At 38.8% G+C, this 23988-nt stretch overlaps 1 protein-coding gene across 1 annotated transcript; it reads right to left on the bottom strand.

Annotated features, from left to right (window-relative positions):
- Positions 1-64: 64 nt before the first annotated feature.
- Positions 65-11301, bottom strand: pmpca (peptidase, mitochondrial processing subunit alpha). Its single transcript, XM_061671129.1, has 12 exons — positions 11246-11301; positions 7703-7905; positions 7543-7622; positions 5494-5576; positions 4908-5002; positions 4737-4837; positions 3525-3788; positions 3365-3457; positions 3128-3246; positions 1617-1845; positions 1390-1535; positions 65-209 (listed from the first exon to the last, which is right to left on the bottom strand). The coding sequence occupies exons 1-12, from the start codon at positions 11290-11292 to the stop codon at positions 65-67; spliced, it is 1605 nt and encodes a 534-aa protein (XP_061527113.1). The 5' UTR covers positions 11293-11301.
- Positions 11302-23988: the final 12687 nt, after the last annotated feature.

The following is a 23988-nucleotide window of genomic DNA, read 5'->3' as shown; positions in this document are numbered from 1 at the left end:
TCCCGGAGAGTTCAGTGTGAGTGTTTTTTGTTTGTTGGTGTTATTTACATGATTTTAGATGGTTTTATTGGAAGAGGCGGTAGGTGCGCGGTAAGCGTCCGTCTTTGCTGGACAGAGCGGCCTGGATGTGCTCGTAGGACGGCAGCTCCGTCAGGTCCCCTAGAGCCGCCACGGCCGGCTTGCTGCGCAGCATCTTGGCAGTCACTCGCCTGATGTCGCCTGCCTTAACCTCGCCTGTGACGCACACAAAAATATCCCGCTCAGAATATAATGGTGTACATTTTTGTAAAATGTCTTAAAACCTTTTTGCAGATTTTCTTTTTTTTTTTTTTTTAATTTCGCATGCAGATTGTTTTTAATTATTTTGTAGCTATATATTTCCCGCCCCCTTTTTTTTTCTTTTATTTTTAATGGTTTTTTTATATTTATCATGCTACTTTTAAAAAAAACTTTTTTTTAAAAAAAAATAGTTTTCGCATGCAGTTTCTTTTTATTTTGTAGCCATTTATTCCCCCCCCACCTTTTTTTCTTTTCTTTGTAATGTTTTTTTATATTTAACATGCTACTTTTAAAAAAATACATTTATGCATTTTTATTTTACTTGTAAAACTAAGTATCTTCGGTTTATTTTTTAGATATTTGTTAGAGAATTGAGACATTTTTCATTTTAAGTTTTTTATTTAAAAAAAAAAATATTTTTCTGTTTATTGTAGACATCTTTTGAATGAAGAAAATTAAAAATATTTGCATAGATTTTTTTTTACTTTTAACCAGTTAGTAGATTTTCTTATTTTTAAAAATATATTTACAATTTTTTTGTTTGATATTTAATGTAGAATTTATTTTCTTAAGTTTTGTATATTTTCTTCCTTTTTTAAGTTGTATTTAAAAAACGTATAGCCTTGTTTTAATTTGACTTTGTTTTAAGTTTACTTTTTAATAAAATAATAGAATGTTTACATTTGTGTAAAATTTCTCGTTTCTTAGATTAAATTTTTTTCCATATTTTTGTAGGACTTATATATTTTTTATATATAGGACTTATTACTTTTAAATACTAAAAATGTTTATTTTGTAGACCAAAAATATATATATTTTTATAAGTTTCCTTTTTGCTGTAGAATATTTATTTTTAATCAAATACTTTTGTTAAATTTATTTTTTGTATTTTTTTCGGAGATAAATAGCTTTTTCTTGGTTTTAAATATTTTATACACGCTTCTTTTTGTAACCTTTTTAAATAGAATTTTGTTTTGTTTTTGAATATTTCTATATTAATTTACATTTAGATCAATACACTAGCATTTTACACTACCCAATAGCTTATTTGTTGTTGTTGAAATGAGCTGACACTTGACACTGCCCTTTTCCTAACAATCCCGTACTCACTTATGAGCGTAGCAGAGTTCATGCGGCAGCTTCCTCTTGCCCGTGGAGAGCACCTGGCGGCCGACGTCCTCAAAGATGACTGGCCGGGCTTCCAGGTTCATCATCAGCATGGACTTCAGCTGCGTCTTGGCTCGCTCCAACTCCATCTGGGACCACAAAATCGACAATATAAATGACCAAAAAAACCACAAAACAAAAAAAACAAAAAACATACAAGGCCAACTAACGCTCCAACCTCTCCTGCCATTCCTGTCATCTGAATGAACTCCCGTGTTATGATCTCCACCATTTCGCGAACCTGCAGGAGCGAGTTGAAGTAAGTATGAACATAATGCGTTAGATTTGTGACAGAAGTCGGAGGCGACCTGTCGGGGGTCGGCGCTGGCGTGGATGCACAGCAGGCCGCTGTCCTCGTAGCTGTGATGGTACGACGTTGCGTTATACATCCAGTGATGCCTGCAGAGAAAACACAACAATGACTACTCCCAAACAAAATAAAAATCTAAATATTTTTCAAATAGTGTTCCCCTGCTATGTCACTGTTCACTGAGAGCAGCCACACTTTATAGTGGATTTTTATGCAAGAAAAATATCCCCCCAAAAAAACTAGAAACTCGACACAAAAACCAACAATAAAGAAAACACAAAAACCAACAAAAAATACCCCCCCCCAAAAAACTCAAATACCAACAAAAAGCCTTAAAATAGACAAACACAAAAACAACAATACACACAAATAAAAACAAAACAACCAACAAAATACAAAAAAAGTAAAGCAAATAAAACAATACAAGACAAACATACAACCAAAAATGCTACAATTAAATAAACCAGGTTTTGTACACTTTTTTTTTAGCAGTAGCTTTCCATGAGTTTTCCATTTATGTCAGACCACAGAAAATTATTGAGGCGCACGCACGCATATGCAGTTTGTTGCGACACTTCTTTATTTAGCGGCTTCTTAAAATACGGGCCAAGCCGGTTTGTGCACACGTGGCTACTCTTTCTCTCACCACACGCAAACCTACTTGCTATCTGGGTGTCGGATAACATTAACTTGAAAAGACGAATTGTAAGAATAGTGGGAATTGATTACTTTTAACAGAACTTCTGTTGTCGCCGCTATGTCCAACTTTGTCTGCTTCGCCGTTGGAATTGCAGACCCCACAGCCATCGCAGTCTGTGGTGCAGTAACTAACTGTGCATGTAATGAAACCTGAAAACTCACTGATGGAGTTCCAGGACCTGGAAAATGCATTTTCAATTTCCATAACTTTTCCAGGTTTTTCATGACTGTGCAAACAAACCCTGATAAACACAAACACACACAAAAAAAAACACTCCCCAAAACACTAAAAATAAGCAAATGAAAAACAAACACCATTACAACAAAAAGCAAAAAAAAAAAAAACTACCTATATATATATATATATATATATATATATATATATATATATAAAGAAAAAGCAGATAAAATAAAAACCCCAAAACACAACAACCAACGAAAAAAAAATATAAAAAAAATAAACAAAGGCAAACAACAACAATAACACACAGAAACCAACAAAGAAAACAAACAGAACATTTATATATATTTTTTGGTGGATCATATTCGCGTGTCTGTTGTGGAAATGTGTGGTTTATAGCCACCAGTTCTTTTGTGGGTTTTTACGCAAGTATAAATAAACGGAGGCTGACGGAAATGTGGCTGACGTATGCGCGCGTGTATTTCCACTACCTGTTGAGGACGTTGAGGTAGAGGCGCGTGAACATGCCTTTGCCGGGTCCTCCCGCCGAGAAAGAGCCGCCGCCACCCATCATCATGTTGAGAACCGCCAGCGGGATGAAGTCGTCTTCCTACCAGGGCACACACCATCAAACGCACAAAGGCACTCAAGCAAATCATAAAGAAACCAACTAAAATATCAACAAACACATAAATAACAGGAATAATAATAAGGAGGTAGCACGGCACCAGGAAGGAGCACGTCTCCAGCCCGATCATGATGTGCGTGAGTTCAGGTATGGGCGTCGGCCCGAGGCTCACGTCAGACATGTCCTTCTCCATCTGAAACATTCATTACACATTATTCATTTTTACTGCTCTCCAGGTAAGAAAGCCAGGGGAGGGTCACCTTGACAATGCCGCCCGTGTACTGCGCCACGGAGCGGTCGACGGGGGCCGGCACGCCGTCGCCCCACACGGGCCGGACGCCCAGCAGGTAGTGGCGAGCGCACGCCACCAGCCGCTCGTGCTCCACACCGACTCCGGCCAGGACCATGCGCTCGGGCCGGTAGTAGGCAGACAGGTAGTTGTGCAGCACCCCCTTGTCGATCTTGTCCACGTTGTGCGACGGGCAGAAGCGGGGAAGTCCCACCGTGTTCCCCCGATACGCCGCCTACAAAGACGACAACACGTGGCGACTATTACACGCCGGAGAGAGTCGCTTACTAACAAGGTACGGAAATACGCTTAAAGTGAATTGCGAATTTGAAATGGGACGCCAATCAAAAGTTGGGAAATGCGGGAAAGATACACAGAAAATCTTGATGCATCCTAAAAAACATTTCTTACTCAGTGACAATTAACAAATTCTATTCTAAAAGTAGTAATAAGCCATACAGATACAAATACAGAAAAGGGGAAAAACAAACCAAAAACCACCACACAAACATAAAAAACTAAATATAAACATAAAAACAAATACACACCAAAAAAACAAAAATGCATGAAAAAACATCAACAAAAGAACCCACCCTAAAAAAGGTATACACAAAACATGAACAAAACCCACACCGATACCAACAAAATAAAAACAAGCAAAATCGCCACACAGACAAAACAACAAAAAAACTGTCGCACACAAACAAAAACCAAAATCTAAAACACTAACAAAAATAAAAAATAAAACAAAAACGTACACACAGACAAAACCTACAAAGAAACCAAGAAAAACACCAAAACCAACATAAAATATTAAAAACTAAAAACAACAAAAACACCCAAAAAACAGTTAAACAAAAGACACACAAGAAACACAAAAACAACAAAAAGCCCAAATAAAAATAAACATAGCATACAAAAACAAACCAGTAAAAACATGTTAGACATTCAACGTAATTTTTCTGATGGCCATAGTTAGAACTGAAAGATTATTTTCTGAGTAAAAAATGCTGAGCAAATTGGATTGCCACAGTCATTTTTTTAGTTGACCCAAAGTTAATAAAAGTGAAAGTTAATTCTCTCACAAACATGTATTCATTGTACGAGCAGGAGGAGCTAAGAGGATGAGCTGTGCGCATTCCCAGACATTGTTTTGGACTGAAATAATAAACAGCGGACTTACAGCATGAATCATCTCGGTGAGTAAAGGCTCGGGGTCCGGCCGCATGTTCAGGTCCTCCAGCTCGAATCGAACCGCCATCCTGGTCATCTCCATCTCTTCGTCTGGACAGAAAAACGCAGTCAGAAACAGTGCCTTCCCATTGGTGGGAATCTCGTGAGACAGCGGACTCACCCAGCAGGCGAGGCTGGAGGACGGCGTCGGCCAGAAGGCTGACCACCGTGTCCAGGCCCTTCACCTCGGCAGACACCGCATACATGGTGGTGTCCCTGCGGAGGCAAATAATACATTTATTAAGCCCAATCACAACAGATGCACAAAACCACCAAAAACACACACACAAAAAACACAAATCACAACTACACTAAAAAACACACAAACACTGAAAGCAAAAAATGACAAAAACCACAGAAAACTAAACAACAAAAACAAAACCAACCAACTCCCACACACTCAGCAAACAAAACACACACAAACAAAACCAACTCCACCACACACAACCAAAAAACGAAGATGCACAAACCCAAAAATAGACAAAAACACACAAACCACCGAAAAACATAAACAAAAACTAACAAAAGACACACACAAACATAACAACAAACATACTTGCACAACTTTTCTCACAAATGTATTTTGTTCATGTGACCATATAACACTACTAGTAGTGTTATATGTTGTTCTCAGAATGCCTTGGTTCCTGACAAGTGACTCTTTATTTATCTTATAAAATGAAGAGTCGTTGGTGTAGTAATGCTACCTGGATGTTTGGCAATCACAAATCCCTCCGTGTTTCTCCAGTGTGAGCAGAATCTCATCTTTACTCCCATACTGAGCTGTGGACTACAAAGATGGACACAGTTAGAGCCACTCGTGGTAAAGACTAAACATTAAGTGCAACTTTGAGCAAATAAAAAGTCTGACATGATTGAGAGGAATCACGTAAAAATCACAGCTCCTCTTGCTAGCACAATGAATGCATGCTTCTGAGGGAATAACTAAATTACCATAATTTCTTGTGTATAATGCTCACCCATGTATAATACGCACCCCCAAAGTTGACTTCAAAATTTTGGAAAACCTTTCAACCTATGTATTATGCCTTTGTAAAATCCATGATTTTGCTTCTACCCATATGATCCCCATTAAGTATTATCTGTATTTTATTTTTCTTTCAAATAATTATTCTGAAGTATTTTATTTGAACACATAATACTTTTTTATTTACTTCCTCTTATTTTGAAATTCACACCCCTAATTTTTTTTAGTAAATGAGAAAACAAAGTTGTGCTCATGTTTGATTATCCAGGCAGAATTTATAAGATGTGTACAATTCTTTAAATAAAACATGAAGGGCCAGACGAAACACATTTTATTTTATTTTAATGGGATTCAAATTAAACTGTCAAGCATTTCAGAAAAGCATTATCGTCAAACAAAATATAACCGTTAAGAAATTAATGATGGTGGTTGTTCAGTCATCAGTCGTATTTAAAAAAAAATATTATTTCACAAATTCTGCCAGGGTATGTAAACTTATGAGCACAACTGTACATATATGCAGCCCTACCCCCGTCATGTTGGAATGAAAGTGTAGGCTACACCTTTTTCATAACCTCTAGGTGGCGTTGCCATATTGGAATGTAAGTGTACAGGTTTTTCATAACCTGTAGTTGGCGGTATACATTTATAAAATATGAAAGTTTTTTTCCATTTTACCCTATACCTGTGTATAAAGCACACTACTCATTTTTGACAATTTTTTGGGGGGAAAAATCCAAAATTACACAGGAGAAATGACAGTACATGAAGTTTATGCTGGTAAAAAGTCTGATATGACTGGGATGGCCGGCACGGTGGATGACTGATTAGCACATCTGCCTCACAGTTCTGAGGACCGGGGTTCAAATCCCAGCCCCGCCTGTGTGGAGTTTGCATGTTCTCCCTGTGCCTGGGTGGGGTTTCTCCGGGCACTCCGGTTTCCTCCCACATCACAAAAACATCCGTGCTAGGTTGGTTGAAGACTCTAATTTGCCCGTAGGTGTGAATGTGAGCACAAATGATTGTTTGCTTCTATGTGCCCTGCGTTTGGCTGGCGACCGGTTCAGGGTGTACCCCGCCTCCCGCCCGAAGATAGCTGGGATAGGCTCCAGCAGCCCACGACCCTAGTGACGCTAAGCGGTAAAGAAAATGGATGGGATGGATGGATGACTGGGATGACTCACGAACATCTCACATGGAGCTCCTTTTCGTAGCACAATGAATACATGTTCGTGAGAGAATACCTATTATTTTTGTGTACTTTGGTCCAATACAAACTCTGATGTTTGCAATTCGTCACGTAAATGATTTACATAAGATCATTTTGCTAGCACCATGCATACGTTTTTGAGGGAATAACTCAAAACTTCGAAAAACTGCGATGAGTCACATAAATCACTCGTGTGCAGCTTTTTCGCATGGCTCATCTTGCTAGCACAATGAATATGTTTTTGAGGAAATACCTCTCTCACTTATATGAACTTTAGCTAATAAAAAGTCCAAAATAATTGAGAAGAATCGTGTAAATCACTTGTGTGCATTTCCTTCTCGTAGAGTCTCTCGCTCGTTCAATGAATCTATTTGAGAGAATCACTCTCTAACAATTTTTGGGTTCTGATATGATTGCAAAGCTTTCACGTAAATGACTCGAAGCTCCTCCTCATAGTTCCCCTTGCTCCCACAATGAATAATTTTTAGGCCACCAACCGCATCAAGTGAAATTATTATATTTTAATTCATCTACACACTGTACCCAATAAGTACTTACAGAAAAAGCAAGTTTTTCCAAGAAGTGTGCTATTCCACTGGGATACTTTGCTTCATGTCTGGATCCGGAGTTGACTAATACTATAGGAAAAAAACAACATTTGGTTAGTTAAAATGACTCGCTGGACACACATGGTTAGCATTTGACAGTGGCCACTTACTTCCAACAGTACAGAATTGCCCAAACTTGTTTTGTGAAGCGACCTTGAGGCCATTTTCTAACACGGTTATCCGGGTTTCATACTTTTCCTTCCCGTCCACAGATGCAAACATGGGCTTGGGGATTCCGGGCAGTGGCGAAGAAAGCGAAATGTTGGGGTAGCCTCCACCGCTGCTGTACTTCCTGTAGGCCGCAATACCACACCTGTTGGGTATTATGATGCAAAGTTATGAATTAATTCACACAATATGTAAACCTTTTGTCAGAGAAACTGCTCCCAATTCTCAATATTTGTTTTTAATTTCAGTGTTACCTTGTGAAACCTTTTCCCACACAATATTTCGCACAGCGAAACTTTAGAGCATGATTCGACAGAACGGCGGCATGTTTACATACAACCGTTCGTTCAACCACTAGCTTGCTAGGCTAGATAACGTTTCGTTGCCTGCTTGCGAGCCGTATCGTATTAAAAGTATGGGAACATACCTCAAGCAAGCCTTAAACCAACGTCTCTCCTCTTCTGAGCACCGGTATCCACCAACACACGTTTCCCCCCCCATTTTGTTCTCATAATACAGTCGGCGAGATTCACTCTTGTTGTCGTCGCCACGATAACGAGTGTATCCGGTCGCATTTGAGTTGACAAGATAAAGCCCAATGATCGTTTAAAAAACGGGATGCGGTGGTATCGGAATACAAGATTTTATTGCAGTAGTCTGACAGTGCAATCATGAAAGAGCAAATTTGTACTGTAGTCTAATCTGGGCATTACGTGTTGTCTGTTTCACACCGCCAACATGTTTTTTTAAAATAACTTTATTGGCCGTCAGATGTTTACAGTACTACGTCAAAAGACACGCGACAAGGCTAAAAATAAACTAGCTTTTGGATTCAAATATACTGTGCATGCTGCGATGCGGAGTAAATGTCTTTTGCGGAGCCGATTAATGACGTCATTGATTGGATCGGCAAAGTATGCCATTAAAGCTGATCAGCATAAAATGCTAAATATCGGCCGATACCGATCAGGCCGATAAAGTCGGTGTAAAGTCTAATATTTACCCAATTTATTGTACTTCTTTTCTTGTAAAATTACAACTCTTCACGTTACAATTTATTTCCACAAAGATGACTATTCTCAATAAATTTAACTGCAGTTTTTTTTCTTGTAAAATGATGATTTTATTCACACGTTTGTTCTTTTTCCCTGAATAATTACAACTTTACTCAATATTACACAAAAAAATTGCGATTTGAGTCTCAATATTCACCACTTTTGGACAATACCGTTTTTGTAAAATTGACTTTATTCATGCGACATGACAACATTGTCCCTTTAAAATTATGACTTCATTCTCAACATTTTTGGTTGAGTTTTTTTCTCTCGTAAAATTACTTGATTCATAAAACACCCCCCCCCCAAACAAATCTCCATATTGATCACTTATTTAATGTGCTTTTTAATCTTTAAAAAAATATAACCAAAAATTACAACTCAATTGTCAATATTTACTACATATTTGATTACATATTTAAATACCTGCATCCATGTATTATTATCACTTTTTTCCTGCCAAAATTGCTATTTAATTCTCTATATTTACCACGATTTTAACTGCACTTTTTTCTTTTTAAATTATGACTCATTCATGTAACAATACAATATTTTCCTAAAAAAAATATATAAAATAAAATCAATATTGACCACTTTTTATCACACTTATTGTTGTAGGATTGTGATCCCACACAGTATTACCAATTACTTACCAATATTAATGGGGAATTTTCCAGAATCTTGGTTCTTATTGCAATTTATTTCTCGTAAAACTTTTACTTTTATCTCATTATATTTCATGTTTTTCCCACAACAAAACATTACTTCACACTTGATGGGTGAGCAGGCAGTCCAGTGACCAATATTTGCATGGAATACAAGCGGTTAAAAAAATCAAGTTTACTTAACATGTGCCCAAACCCAAACAATTGATTCCAGCTAAGAGCATGCATGCAGTCCTCCATTTACTGCATCAATGTTAACCCCCACTAAAAGAACAACAGGCCCCATGCTCCTGAATAACTCCAGCACTTTAACCTGATTTGGAATACCATGGATCAGCAGCAACACCGACAGAGAGCCTTCACATTATGGCCTTTCATTTGCATTTAAGTACAGCAACGCTTTGTCTGCTGTTACTGTGCGGTTCTGCTTACATGCTGCAAGATACTATACACTCTCTGAAGGAGGAGAACATCCATCTGCAGCAGCGGCTGGAGAAACTCATTGAAGCACCTACTGTCCAAGCAACCCAAAGGTAAAGTAAGTAAAGTTAGCGTTTCTGCCCAGGGGTGGGCAAAGTATGGGCCATCATTTACGTTGTCAAGCGTCCAATAATATTTGTTGCATTAACTAAATTTCCCCCCCCCCCTAAAATTGGTTAATTAAAATGAATGTATTCATTTTACATGGATTTAACTTATTTGAATAAAAATATTAATGATAAAATATTAAAACAAATAATTTTACATACATATTTCACATTTACTTTATTTTATCAAATACCACTAATTTTCCCTTTAAAATTATCATTTGATTATCAAAATTTTTGGTTTCATTTTTTTTGTTTTTGTAAATTACTTGATTCACATCAATACAACATTTTGAACACATCTCCATATTGATCACTTTTTTATTGCATTTTTTAATCTTTAAAAAAAATTATAATAGAAAATGACAACTCAATTGTCAATATTTACCACACATTTGATTACATATTTAAATTACAATGTATTATTATTAAAAAAATTCTACCAAAATTGCTATTTAATTATCCATATTTACCACGATTTTAACTGAACTTTTTTTCTTGTTAGATTATGACTCATTTATGTAACAATACAATATTTTCCTACAAAAAAATCTCAATATTGACTACTTTTTATCACTCTTATTACTGTAGGCTTGTGAATCTCACACGTTATTACGAATTATATACTAAAATCACTGATGAAGTTTCAAGAATTTTAGCTTTTATTGCGATTTCTTTCTAGTAAAACTCTTACTTTTATACAACAATATTTCATGTTTTTCCCCTCAACAAAAAACTACTTAACTGTCAATATTTACCACTTTTTTGATTGCATTAAAAGCTCCCTTTGCTACAGGGTGTACTGAACGGGACTCATTAACGTTAGGCACTGTAGCTTAGCAAACCACGCGAAGAGTCCTGATACAAACTATTCATTTTCGATACCCTATCAGACTTTGATAGACATTGGCTTGAATTTAAATAAGTATTTTATTCATTTTCTAACGTTCAAAATCTATCAAGTATACGGGAGAGTCGAAGCATGGCGTCGCTGACAGCGGTATATAAGCAACATGCTAACTCCGGAACCTCACGCCGCCAGATGGTAAAAGTTACAAAACGCGCAAATCAGACGACGACATCACATTCGTGTCATAAAATCTGTCGCTATACAAAATTATCTGTAATTCGGTCACGTCTAGTTGGTGTTTACGATCTTTAACGACGTAGTTTGTTACCTTTGAACACGACTCCAAGACCTACACCGGGACATGTGGGCCGCCATCTTGACTTCCCCGAAAGACGGATTGGAACTCTGACCCGGAAATGGTGCAGTAAAGCATTTTCGGCATGACACAAATCTGGAAAAACACAGACTTAAATGTTTTTATTAATGAAGGTTAGAATAATTAAATCATCATACATTGTTTTCCACAATTTAAAGGGGATTTTAAAAGATTTTTTAAAAAATGATTTTTGTATTTTGTTATGCAGGTATCTGTACTTCTACTTAAGTAAAGATTGTGAGTACTTTTTTTTTTTTTTTTAATCAGTATTTTACCAGGTCTTTTAATTTCACATTTCATGGGTGAGCAGGCACTCCAGTGACCCCAATATTTGCATAGAATACAAGCAGTTAAAAAAATCAAGTTTACTTAACATGTATCTCTAACTGAATAACTCCAGCACTTGAACCTGATTTGGAACACCGTGGATCAGCAGCAACACCAACAGAGAGCCTTCACATTATGGCCTTTCATTTGCATTTGAGTGCAGCAACGCTTTGTCTGCTTTTACTGTGCAGTTCTGCTTACAAGCTGCAAGACACCATACACTCTCTGAAGGGGGAGAACGTCCATCTGTAGTAGCGGCTGCAGAAACCCATCCACGCTCTCAGGGAATTGAAGCACCTGCTGTCCAAGCAACCCAAAGGTAAAGTAAGTAAAGTTAGCGTTTCTGCCCAGGGCTGGGCAAAGTATGGCCCAACAATCATTTACATTATCAAGAGTCCACTAATATTTGTTGCATTAATTTTTTCCTCCTAAAACTGTTTAATTCAAATGTATTCATTTTAAATGTATTGATCTCATTGGGTGAATAAAAATATTCATGACAACATATTAGAACATAAATAATTTTATTTTATTAAAATTATTTTATTATATTTATTTTATTAAATACCAGTAATTGGTGAATTTCTTATTACTGGGAATTCATGTTTATTCATTTAGCTCATCAAACAGTTGATTTGTTTATTGTAAATAACAAAATAAATACCGGTAAAATAAAAAATAAAAACACAAATATGTCCAACAATAGAATGTGTGTAATAATTCGTTTAAGTAATTGGTTAATTATAGTTAAATTAATTCCAAATGAAATAAAAGATAGAATTAATAGTTATGTATTAATTATTTGTATACATATCCCACTAGAGGTGCAAAAAAATCATTGATTATGAACAACTAATTTAATAATTAAATAATCATTTAAAGCCATTGTTTGACCTAAAATTGTCCCAAGTCCTCTGATTTCAGCCTCGCAACTGTAAATAAATGTCCTCCATGAAAGCAGACTGATAATCTTTGTGTTTAATCAAAATAAGACATGTGAAAACATCTACTTTTACTTTGGAAAACAAACAAACAAACAAACAAACATTTTCCCCTATTTTCTGACATTACGGACCAAACCAGTAACTGAGTCATAATCAATTTATGGAAAAAATATTAGTTAGTTTAATCTATTATGGAAATAATTGTTATTTGCAGCCATAGTATAGGACTGTTTACAGTAGTTAAACCTGAAGCAGCCTCAGAGGTGTATAACAAAATCATAGTCCATCACATTAGTCAGTAGCCAAGAAGTAACGCTTAGTTTCATAAATGAATAAATTCTAAATAATAAAATTTTAACTGTTTTATCCACCGCTGGTTCAGACCGTAAATGTGTTTGTTTTGATTATAAATTAACAATAACAATATGATTTTCACAGACTCTTATGGAGAAAATAGCAGTGAATACCTGCACGTGGACAGAACGGTCCAAGCATGCTTAGAACGATGTCAAAACAATCAATGTCAAAACAATCAAGCATTATTATGTTTTGTCTGTTTTTGTTTGTTTGTTTGTTTGTTTGTGGCACGGTGGACAACTGGTTAGAGCGTCTATCTCACAGTTCTGAGGACCTGGGTTCAATCCCTGGCCCTGCCTGTGTGGAGTTTGCATGTTCTCCCTGTGCCTGCGTGGGTTTTCTCCGGGAACTCAGTCTTATGTTGTTTTATGTATTGTGTTGATTGTTTTTTATTATTTTTATTTTTTTATTTTTGTTATTTTATCACGGTTATAATTTCATTATATTTGTATTATTTTAAGAGTTATTATGAAATGATTAAACTTAGTCTCATTTTATTTGTGTTATGTATTATTCTCTATTATAAATACTCATTATTTAGATTATTTTATTATATTTTGATTATTTCCATTTATTATTATAAAATGACTCAACTCAGTCTTGTTAGTGACTCTTTTTCCATTTTATTATTATTCACTTTTTAAAAATTGTTTAATATTTCAGATTATTTCCAGTCATAAAATGATTCAGCCTGGTAATTGTGTTTTTATTATTATTATTAATATTAATTTTATTTTCTATTATTACAAAAATCATTTTCAGAGATTTAGATTTCTACGCAATTTCTGGAAAATATAATAGATTTCTGCACTCACCAGGTCACCTCATTAGGTACACATGTAGCAATGAGATCGACTAGAAAGCTGCAGCAAAAAAAAAAGTTGAATTTAAAAGATAAACACAGATAGAAAGATAGATTTAGTGTTGTGTTGCAGTTCGCAGTGGTCCCTAATATTTTGAGCCTGTGCTTTAGCTAAATACGGCATGGATGGACGCAGCAGCTCCTTTGGTTGCACTGAGGCCGTTTGATGTCCTCAACCCGAGTGAGCGTGTGACATTCTACCTTTGTCCGCTTTTAATTAAAATCAGCGCTGGGCCAGCATACATTATAAACGGTTGCATTTGTACTTTCAATTTCCATGCCATTATGCAGAGCACGGCGGCGGACATTCCCATTTGCAAGGCTGTGGGAGACAAGTGTAACAAGGAACACAAACAATTCTTTTGAAATGTTTTTAAGAGTTAAACATCTTCCTATCCCGGCTATAAAAGTGATAAAACCTATGAAGACACAAAAAGAGACGAGTTGCGAGTCCAATTGAATCAAATAAATGTGCGTCCCTTGCACTAACTACCTGTATAAGGGCCATTAAATCTCATTAACCTACTTTTAATAGGGAAACGGTGCAAAGTGGACTTTAAAAAATAAGCTCCAGTATTGATCGCAGTCTGATGATTGATTGACAACTGCGGAGAAAAGCTTGATCAACTGGGTAGGTGGGCAGATAGGTTGGTAGGTAGGTGTGCTGATAGGTAGGAGGGTAGGTAGGTAAGGTATTATGATGGGTGAGTAGCTAGGTAGCGAAGCGGGTCGGTAAGTCGATAGTTTGGTGGGTAGATGCCTAGCTAGGTAGTTACATAGATGGGTAGGAAGGTAGGTAGGTATGTACATTGGGTGGAAAAAGTATGTTAACCTATATGACCACAAATTGGTCATACAATGTTGTCTGATCTTCATCGAAATCTCCAGAATAAACAGAGTCTGCTTAAACTAACAACACATAAACAACTCTGTTTCCACATTTTATGGAAAATAACATGAAAACATTCACAGGACAGGGAGGGAAAAAAGTAAAACTTTTGACACTTTCAGGTGCGAGCCACAAGAGTGAGGGAAGAATGGAACGGGAGATCGACAGGCGGATCGGTGCAGCGTCTGCAGTGATGCGGACTTTGTATCGATCCGCTGTGGTAAAGAAGGAGCTAAGCCGAAAGGCGAAGCTCTCGATTTACCGGTCGATCTACGTTCCTATCCTCACCTATGGTCACGAGCTGCGGGTCGTGACCGAAAGAACAATATCCCAGATACAAGCGGCCGAAAAGAGTTTCCTCCGCAGGGTGTCCGGGCTCTCCCTTAGAGATAGGGTGAGAAGCTCGGTCGTCCGGGAGGATCTCAGAGTAGAGTCGCTGCTCCTCCACATCGAGAGGAGCCAGATGACGTGGCTGGGGCATCTGATTCGGAGCGACATCATCTGTCATCTGTCATTAGTCAACACTCCAAGACCAGTTTTACAACAACAACAAATCTGAGAAATTGCACCAATATTTCATGTACATTCACGTTCCCAAATCCTTTTTAGCATCTCTTGGTGCATAAAAGAAGCATTCACAAAGGAGGCCTTCTTTTCTGTGCCTCGCCTTTACAGCTGTTGGCTTTGATTGAACACTCACACGTGGATGTGCGTGTGTGCACGTGTTAGCTGTTTATCGGCACCCTCTTCATGCCAGAGTGCATCAAGAGGACAGAGGGTCCGCACTGAGCGTCCGCACAGACCACACACGCAAAGACTGTAACTTCAGTATTTAGTAAGTATTTGACTTGATGTCCTTGCATGCTGTGTACTGTAGCTGTTAACCTGATCAATACTAAGCTGTCAATCCACACAATTAAGTGTCCATGTGGGAGATATTCAATTAGCAAGTGGAGATGTTATCAACATGCAAACAAGTGTAAATCTGTTGTGAGCTGTATGAGTCATAGCGTACATTCAAATGGACACCCACGCTCGCTTAGCATCAAGTTAGCAGCCACCAAGCGAGGTGACTCTTCAACACACTCAAGACCAACAGTGCCATCTTGTCTTGTGAGTCAACCACTGCCGTGTTTTGTGAGGTCCCACAATGTTGTATTGTGTTGTCTTGTTAGACTTACTTAAGCATTCACCCACGCATCCACCTAATTGTCTATTCAAGCTGTCAAAGATAGGATGTTGGAAATGGTAGCAGCAGTTATTCAGTGGATCTCTTTTTATTTCAGAATCTCCAATGGCTTATCTTTTAGTCCAGGGTGCTTGGTCTCTGTTGGCTAGGTTGTCGCCATATTATGCAGAGCGGACTTGGTGCGTGAGAATTACCTGTTGCGATAAACCTGTATTTTACGGAGGCCTCCTCTTTAAGGTCGTAGGCTTCTTCTGGCTCCTCAGGTGGCCTTTTTCCTTTTGAGAAGAAGCTCTCCAATGAAGTTTTTTTTTTACTTATTTTTGCTCGTTTGCGGATTTATTTTTAGTAACGCTTCACGTGACCCACATGTGCAGTCTAGTGTTGTTTCGTTCAAAGAACAAATCTTTTCAGTGAACATAATGAATGAATGAGTTTATGAAATGATTCGTTCTTTGAGCTTAGCCACTGCCGTTAGTGAGTTGGTTGGGAGCGGAAACAGAAGTGTGCTATGCAGTCTTGATGTGTCAATGAGACGCACATTGTTGTGGCAGAGAAGATCCAGTCAATTTTCAAAATAAGACACATTTCACACGTGAAACGCAATACAACGGTATTTCTATGAATTGGTCATTCTTTCTATGCGGCCCGATAACAAATGCCTCACGGACCGGTACCGGTCTGCGGACCGGGGGTTAGGGACCACTGGCCATGACCAATGACTTCATGAAAAAGTTTTTTGCTGACCAGACTTGGAAGTGTGTGTGTGCGTGAGACAGAAACATCTGCAATTTACCGCAAGGTGTTTTCTCAAGTTAGAAGTGGGCTGAGCTATCCAAGTTAGGGCAGTCACAATTTAAGAGTTGCATGACAAAGATGTTGTTTTTCAGAGTCTGACAAGTAAACACTTGCGCAGCAGTTTTTTTTTTCTTCCCTAAAATGAGTCACTTTGATTGGCCCACGAAGGGGTTGTGTGCGGTCGTGTGACTGCAGTCTGCAGTCCGATTGGTGAATTGGAGTCAAATCACACTAGTGATCACGTTGGATTGGCACAATGGCGCACTAAGTGAAAGTCAATGCTGGAGTCTAAAAATTTATCGCGCCTGCACTAAAAAAAAAAAAAAAAAAAAAAAAAAAAAAAAAGTAGCGAGCAGCATGTCGATCATTGTAACGAAGTGAATGTATCGATTCTTCTTCACGTAAATACTCAAGTAAAAGTAAAAAGTATGTTTGATTCAAACTACTTAAACAAGTACAATCTATCCAAAATGTTACTTGAGTAAAGGTAACGGAGTAAATGTAGGGCCTTACTACCCACCTCTGCCTACGGTTCACTCACTCACACATTTGTCGACACGCTCATGCTTTCACCCAGTCATGCATCCATCCATCCACTCACTGAGCCAGCCACCATCCCTTACTTGTACCGATCAGCAACTCACTCAGCCAATCACCCAATCATCCATGCATCGATCTAGCCACTGACTCATGCCTTTACTAGACTTTACGCCGATCTGATCGGTGTGATCGGTATCGGCCGATAATGAGCATTTTATGCTGATTGGCTTTCATGTCATAATTCGCCGATCCGATCAATGACGTCATCGATCGGCTCTGCACTCGACATTTAACTCCGCGCCGCCGTTGCGTATGAATCCAAAAGCTAGTTTATTTTTAGCCTTGTCACGTGTCTTGTGGTGCAGCACTGCAACTATCTGATGGCCAATAAAGTTTTGTTCAATCTTATCGGTTGAAAAACACGTCATCGGTGTGGAACTATTTTGCGGTGTCTCAGACAAACAACACATAAGTTATTTGCAGTCTGTGCACAACTGAAATACATTGTGTGGAACGTCATCTAAATGCTTCAACACAAATTTGATCAGGCACTTGAAGAATGTACACAAGGAGGAGCATGGCGCGTTCAAGCAACACAGTGTGGAGGGAAAAAAAAGGAAAACACAAACGGACCCAAACTCTGGACAACACCCGTCCATATAGCCGGGACAGTGAAAAAGTTAGAGTCAGCATGTCATTAACAGTATTTATTAAAGTAATTTAATTGAAATAAAGTAATTTAATTACACTAAGTTAGCACCCATTATTTCCGTCATGTTGTAATGTTGATCTGACATAAACTTATGTCAGTGGCCAATCCTTGAATGTCCCCTAGAGGTGATCAATGTTTTAACTTTTGTCTAAAATGCTAGAGAATAATTTTGAGCTGGGATGGGCTTCAGCACACCCGCGACCCTAGTGAGGATAAGCGGTACAGAAAATGGAGGGATGGATGGATACAGTACTCAGTATACAGTACTAAAGTATATACAATAAATGAACAAGTCATGGAAATGGACACATTGGGCCATCTTGTGATCGGATCGGTTATCGTTTTTTTTTAAACTTGCTGATCGGTGATCGGCCCCAAAAATCGTGATCGTGTAAAGCCTAGCCTTTACCCACTCACCTGACCATCAAGTCATCTATTCCCTCACTCATCCATCCATCCATCCATTGACATAACCATGCTTTTACCTATCCAACCTCTTACTCATACTGTACATCCACCTATCAATCATCCATTCATCCATCCATACACCCATTCACTTACTCATGCCTTCAACCATCCATCCACTTACTCATGCATTGATCCACTCACCCATCCAGTTGTTTTTACCTACTAATCATCCCTCCCTCCATTTACTTTCACCCTCTCATCTATCATCCATTCATCAACCCATTTACCCATGTGTTCACCCACTCATCAATCTCATCCAGCTTCACACCTCCATCATGACCCAATTCACCTTTAAATGAAGCCCCCCTGAGCTAGATCAAAACTATGCCTTCTCCAGTATCACGATAATGGAGCATTACATAAGCCAAAATTGTGCTGCTGTGTGCTCCAACCCTCACATGGACACAGCGAGAGGTCCATGAAAGCCTATAGGCTCAGACAAAAATAAAAGAGAACATGTTGATGTTGCCGGTACAAAGCTCGGCAGCTTCGTTTCATGTCACTTCCATTGAGTGCGCAGTGCGCTCTATAAAGTGTCTGGAATTATTCAAGCCACTAAAGAGGACGACTGGGGAGAGTGGCGAGGGGGCTCAATGAGCACAAAAAGAACACATGAATCAGTGGTAGTATTTTTTTGTTTTGTTAATATTGAGACATTTTTAACCAAAAATGTATTTTTGATCATTACATCATCATGTGAGGGTATCGTGCAAAGGTGGAAGAAGCACTCCCATACACAAATCTGCTTGGATACAGTAACAAAGTATTTGTACTTCCCACCACTGCTATTTCAACAAATAGCAGATCTAGAAAGCAGCATCCAGGACTTTTTTATGATATCCAAGTCGATAGGGTTTGTTGGATATTGATTTTTGACCTCATTAAAGTATATCGGCTTTTCAGAGTGGACAAAATGGCTGAAGCTGCATGGTGGTTTCCTAATGTCTCTGGTGGAGTTCTGCAGTAGGATGCTTGTCTGCCCTCCTCAGATGATTCCCGTCCTCTGCTTAGTTGTCCTGTCCAGTCTGACAGCCTCCTCCCAGTCACGTGAGTCAGGTCCCACGCGCGCTATACTAACCACAGATATAATGCGGTTCATTGTTGTTCCCACAGAGCAGAAAGAATACAGGTATATTCCTGTGTGAATTGTTGTGTGCTCTGTTTGTATGTGCTGCTCCGTGTGTGTTTCAGTAGTATCAGTTGTTTGACAGTTAAACCTCATTCACTGCCATTGACGGCTGTTCAATTAAAATATCCATCTTAAAATGGAGGCTTGGCAGTGAATGAGCTTTTTAATAATGATCTTAACATTTATGCTAATTTCCATTGACTTGTCTATGGCGTTTCACATTATAAGTGGGCATTGAGCTAGCAGACTTTCATTGGACGAAGTTCTGTTTCAGTTCAATTCAGTTTTGTTGACATATTGTTGTTCATTGATTTTATGGTCTCACTATAGTAGTGGTAGTAGCAGTATCATTTTTCATGGACGTGACATGGTGGTTGGTGTTTTGTCAGGTTTGGAGGAGGTGTTCTTCAGTCCGTGGGATCAGATGGTCAAAGAAGGAGAGGAGGCCTCCTTCCGCTGCGTGTCTGGCGAAAGCTCATCTCCTGCCAGCATCCTTTGGATCAAAGATGGCAGCCTGGTCACCACTGGGAGACAAAGCCAGGTACTGAAAACCTAACCACACTTCAACCAGGAAGTTGATGTCTTTGAGGAAGCGGTTTGATTGATGGGTGGATGGAGGGATGGATGTATGGCTGAATAAACAGGTGGATGAATGAATGGATGAACGAATGGATGTTTGAATGTCTGGGTGGATAGATGACTGATGGAAGGAGACATGTATTAATGGATGGGTGCATGGAGAAAAGGATGGATGGATGAATATATGGATGGATATATGATTAGATGGAGGCATGGAGGAAACAATGAATACATGAATAAATTGATGGATGGATGAACAAATTAACAGATGAGTGATGATGGATGAATAGAAATTGGCTGGATGGATGAATTAATGGTGGGAAAATGAATGGATGAATAACTGGGTGGGTGGATGATTGACAGACAGATAAATGAATTCATGAGTGATGGATGAATGAATCCATCAAACTTGACCTTGAACTTTATAGAATAAAATTATTTAAAACATGAATAACAGAACTAAAAATATAAGAGCACCATGAAGATAAAAGATAATACCAACCCCAATTCCAATGAAGTTGGGACGTTGTATAAAATGTAAATAAAAACAGAATACATCCATCGATCCATTTTCTGAGCCGCTTATCCTCACAAGGGTCGCAGGAGTGCTGGAGCCTATCCCAGCTATCATCGGGCAGGAGGCGGGCTACACCCTGAACTGGTTGCCAGCCAATCGCAGGGCACATACAAACAAACAACCATACGCACTCACATTCACACCTATGGGCAATTTAGAGACTTCAATTTCTCCGGAGCGCCCGGAGAAAACCCATGCAGGCACGGGGAGAACCTGCAAAGTCCACACAGGCGGGGCCGGGGGTTGAACCCTGGTCCTCAGAACATTTCTCAACATACAATTGCAAGGAATTTAGGGATTTCATAGTCTCTGGTCCATAATATCATCAAATGATTCAGAGAATCTGGAAAAATCTCTGTATGCAAGTGGCAAGGCCGAAAAACATCATTGAATGCCCGTGACCTTCGATCCCTCAGGCGGCAATGGATTAAAAACTAGCATCGTGTAAATTATATTGCCATATGGACTCAGGAACATTTCAGAAAACCATTGTTAGATAACACAGTTCATCGGTACATCTACAAATGCAAGTTAACACTCTACCATGCAAAGCGAAAGCCTACCATTCAAAGCGAAAGCCATTTATCAACAACACTCAGAAATGCCGCTGGCTTCTATGAACCCAAGCTCATCTGAGATGGACTGGCGAAAAGTGGAAAGTGTGCTGTTGTCTGACAAGTCCACATTTCAAATTGTTTTTGGAAATCATGGATTTCGTGTCCTCCGGACCAAAGAGGAAAAAGACCCTCAAGATTGTTGCAAATGAAAAGTTCAAAAGCCAGCATCTGTGATGGTATGGGGGGATGGGGGGGGGGGGGGGTGTGTGTTAGTGCCCAAGGCAGGGGTAACTTGCATAAAGTGTGAAGGCACCATTAATGGTTGTTTGTTTTAGACCAACAAATGCTGCCATCCAAGTAATGTCTTTTTCAGGGACATCCCTGCTTATTTCAGCAAGGCAATGCCAAGCCACATTCTGCACGTCTTACAACAGCATGGCTTCGGAATAAAAGAGAGTGAGTACTAGACTGGCCTTCCAGCAGTCCAGACCTGTCTCCCATTGAAAATATGTGGCGCACTATGAAGTGCAAAATATGACAACGGAGCCCCTGACGGTTGAGCAAATGAAGTTGTACCTCAAGCAAGAATGGGAAAGAATTCTACCTACAAAGCTCCAACAATGAGTGTCCTCGGTTCTCAAACACTAATTGAGTGTTGTTAAAAGGAAAGGTGATGTAACACAGTGGTAAACATGCCAGTGTCCCAGCACTTTTGGATCGTATTGCACGCATCAAATTCAAAATGATTGAATATTTGCAAAAAATATATAGTCTATCAGTTTCAACATTAAATAGCTTTGTTTTATGTCTTTGTAGTGTATTCAGTTGAATATAAGTTGAAAAGTATGCAAGTCATTGTATTCTGTGTTTATTTACATTTTACACAACATCACAGCTTCATTGAAATTGAGGTTTGTAATAATGAATGGAGACAAAAGATATGAGTAGATAAATTAAATATTAGTTAAAAGCTAAATTAAAAAGGCGGATCTTCAGCCTGGCCTGTGTGAATGACTGGGGGATGGTTGAATGAATGGATTGATAATGAATGAATGGGTGGATGGATGTCTGGGAATGATTGATAGGAGTGAATGTATGTATTATTGAATGAGTGGATGATGTGAGAAGAATTAATGGATGGATGGATGGGTGATGGACATGAATGGTTGATTGATGGGTGGACCAACAAATGAATGGATGATTGCTGAATAGATGAATTAATGAATGGTGGATGTGGATTATTCACGGCTGAAAAAAGGGGTAGATGTTGTTTGGCTGAATAAATTAATGGATGGATGAGTAAATATATGAATGGATGTATGCGTGGATGAAGATGAATGAATGTAGGAATGAACAAAAAAGTGGATGACAAATGAAAGAATGATTGATTGATGGATGGACAAATGTTCAATTTAATGGATGAATGGCTAATAGATGGCTGAATAATGAATGAATGGCTGGCTGAGTAAATAGAGAATGTAAAATAACTGATGGTTGGACAAATGAATGGCTGGATGGTCATGGGACGGGCATGGGAAATTAGCAGTAGCTACAAATGCTGTGATGCTGTACATTAGAGATTTGTTCATCCAAAATATCTATGCTGTAGCAACTGTCCCTATTCAAATAAACATGAAATGGAAATGAAAAATGGATGGATGAATGGCTGACGGATGGATGATTGAATGTATTAATGAATCAAAGATTTTTAATGTGGGATGACTAAATGGCTTGATAAATGAATGGACGGATGAATGGGTGTCAAATAAATGCATGAATTAATGAATCGATTATGAATGAATACTGTACGTGAATGAATGAATGAATGAATGAATGGGTAGGTGGATGGATATAAATGCATGAACTAACGACTGAATGATGAATTCAAATATGGATGGATGGAAACAAATTTATGGAAAATGTATGTGAGTCAAGGCGGGTGAGCAAATACTTTTGGCAATATAGTGTATTTACTACCCATCTATTGATAGTTTGTCTAGTTATGCTACACTCTTGTACATTTTTTTCCTCCACTGTATTCAGGGAGAATACGGAGGTGGCCACCAGAAGAAGACGTCGGGAACACTTCATCTCGTCAATGTGAGCCTGGAAGACGCTGGCACGTACGTGTGCCAGACCGTCAACCCTTCGCTAAACATCAGCAGGAAGAGCAGACCGGCCAAGCTCACTGTGCTCGGTAAGCAACTTTACCGGCGGTTTTTCCTCCTTCCTGGTACTTTGTATGCACACATTATAAATAAATAGAAATCCTCATTTCATGTCAACACTGACTCAAAAGCTTAAGTCAGACTTAAAACCCAACTCTGAAACCCTAACGTTTTGTTGAAAGCGTAACCCTGGCTTGAAACTTTAATGTGAAACTCTAGCCCTGTTTGAAATCCGAAACAAGGCTTGAAACACAACTTTGAAACCTTAACCCTAGCCTGAAACCCTTCGAAATCCTAACGCTGGCTTAAATCCTACTTTGAGAGCACAACCTTTGCTAAAAACCTTAATTTGAAACTCTGAGCATTGTTTGAAAATAAACAAGGCTTGAAACCCAAACCAAAGCTTGAAACCCTACTTTGAAACCCTAATCCTTATTTGAAACCCCACGTACGTCTAGGGGTCCCCCACCGACTGCGTGTGACACGGGGCCCAGACAACGTGACGGTTGCCGTGGGAACCGAGGCCTCCCTGCACTGCCAGGTGGCAGGCTTCCCGGTGCCCGCGGTGCGCTGGTTCAAAGACGACGCCCCCCTGGAGGTCA

This window comes from Phycodurus eques, chromosome 3, assembly GCF_024500275.1.
Source record: "Phycodurus eques isolate BA_2022a chromosome 3, UOR_Pequ_1.1, whole genome shotgun sequence".
NCBI lineage: Eukaryota > Metazoa > Chordata > Actinopteri > Syngnathiformes > Syngnathidae > Phycodurus > Phycodurus eques.
The sequence above is the reverse complement of the archived record's forward strand: the minus strand, read 5'-3'. Positions and strand labels throughout refer to the sequence as shown.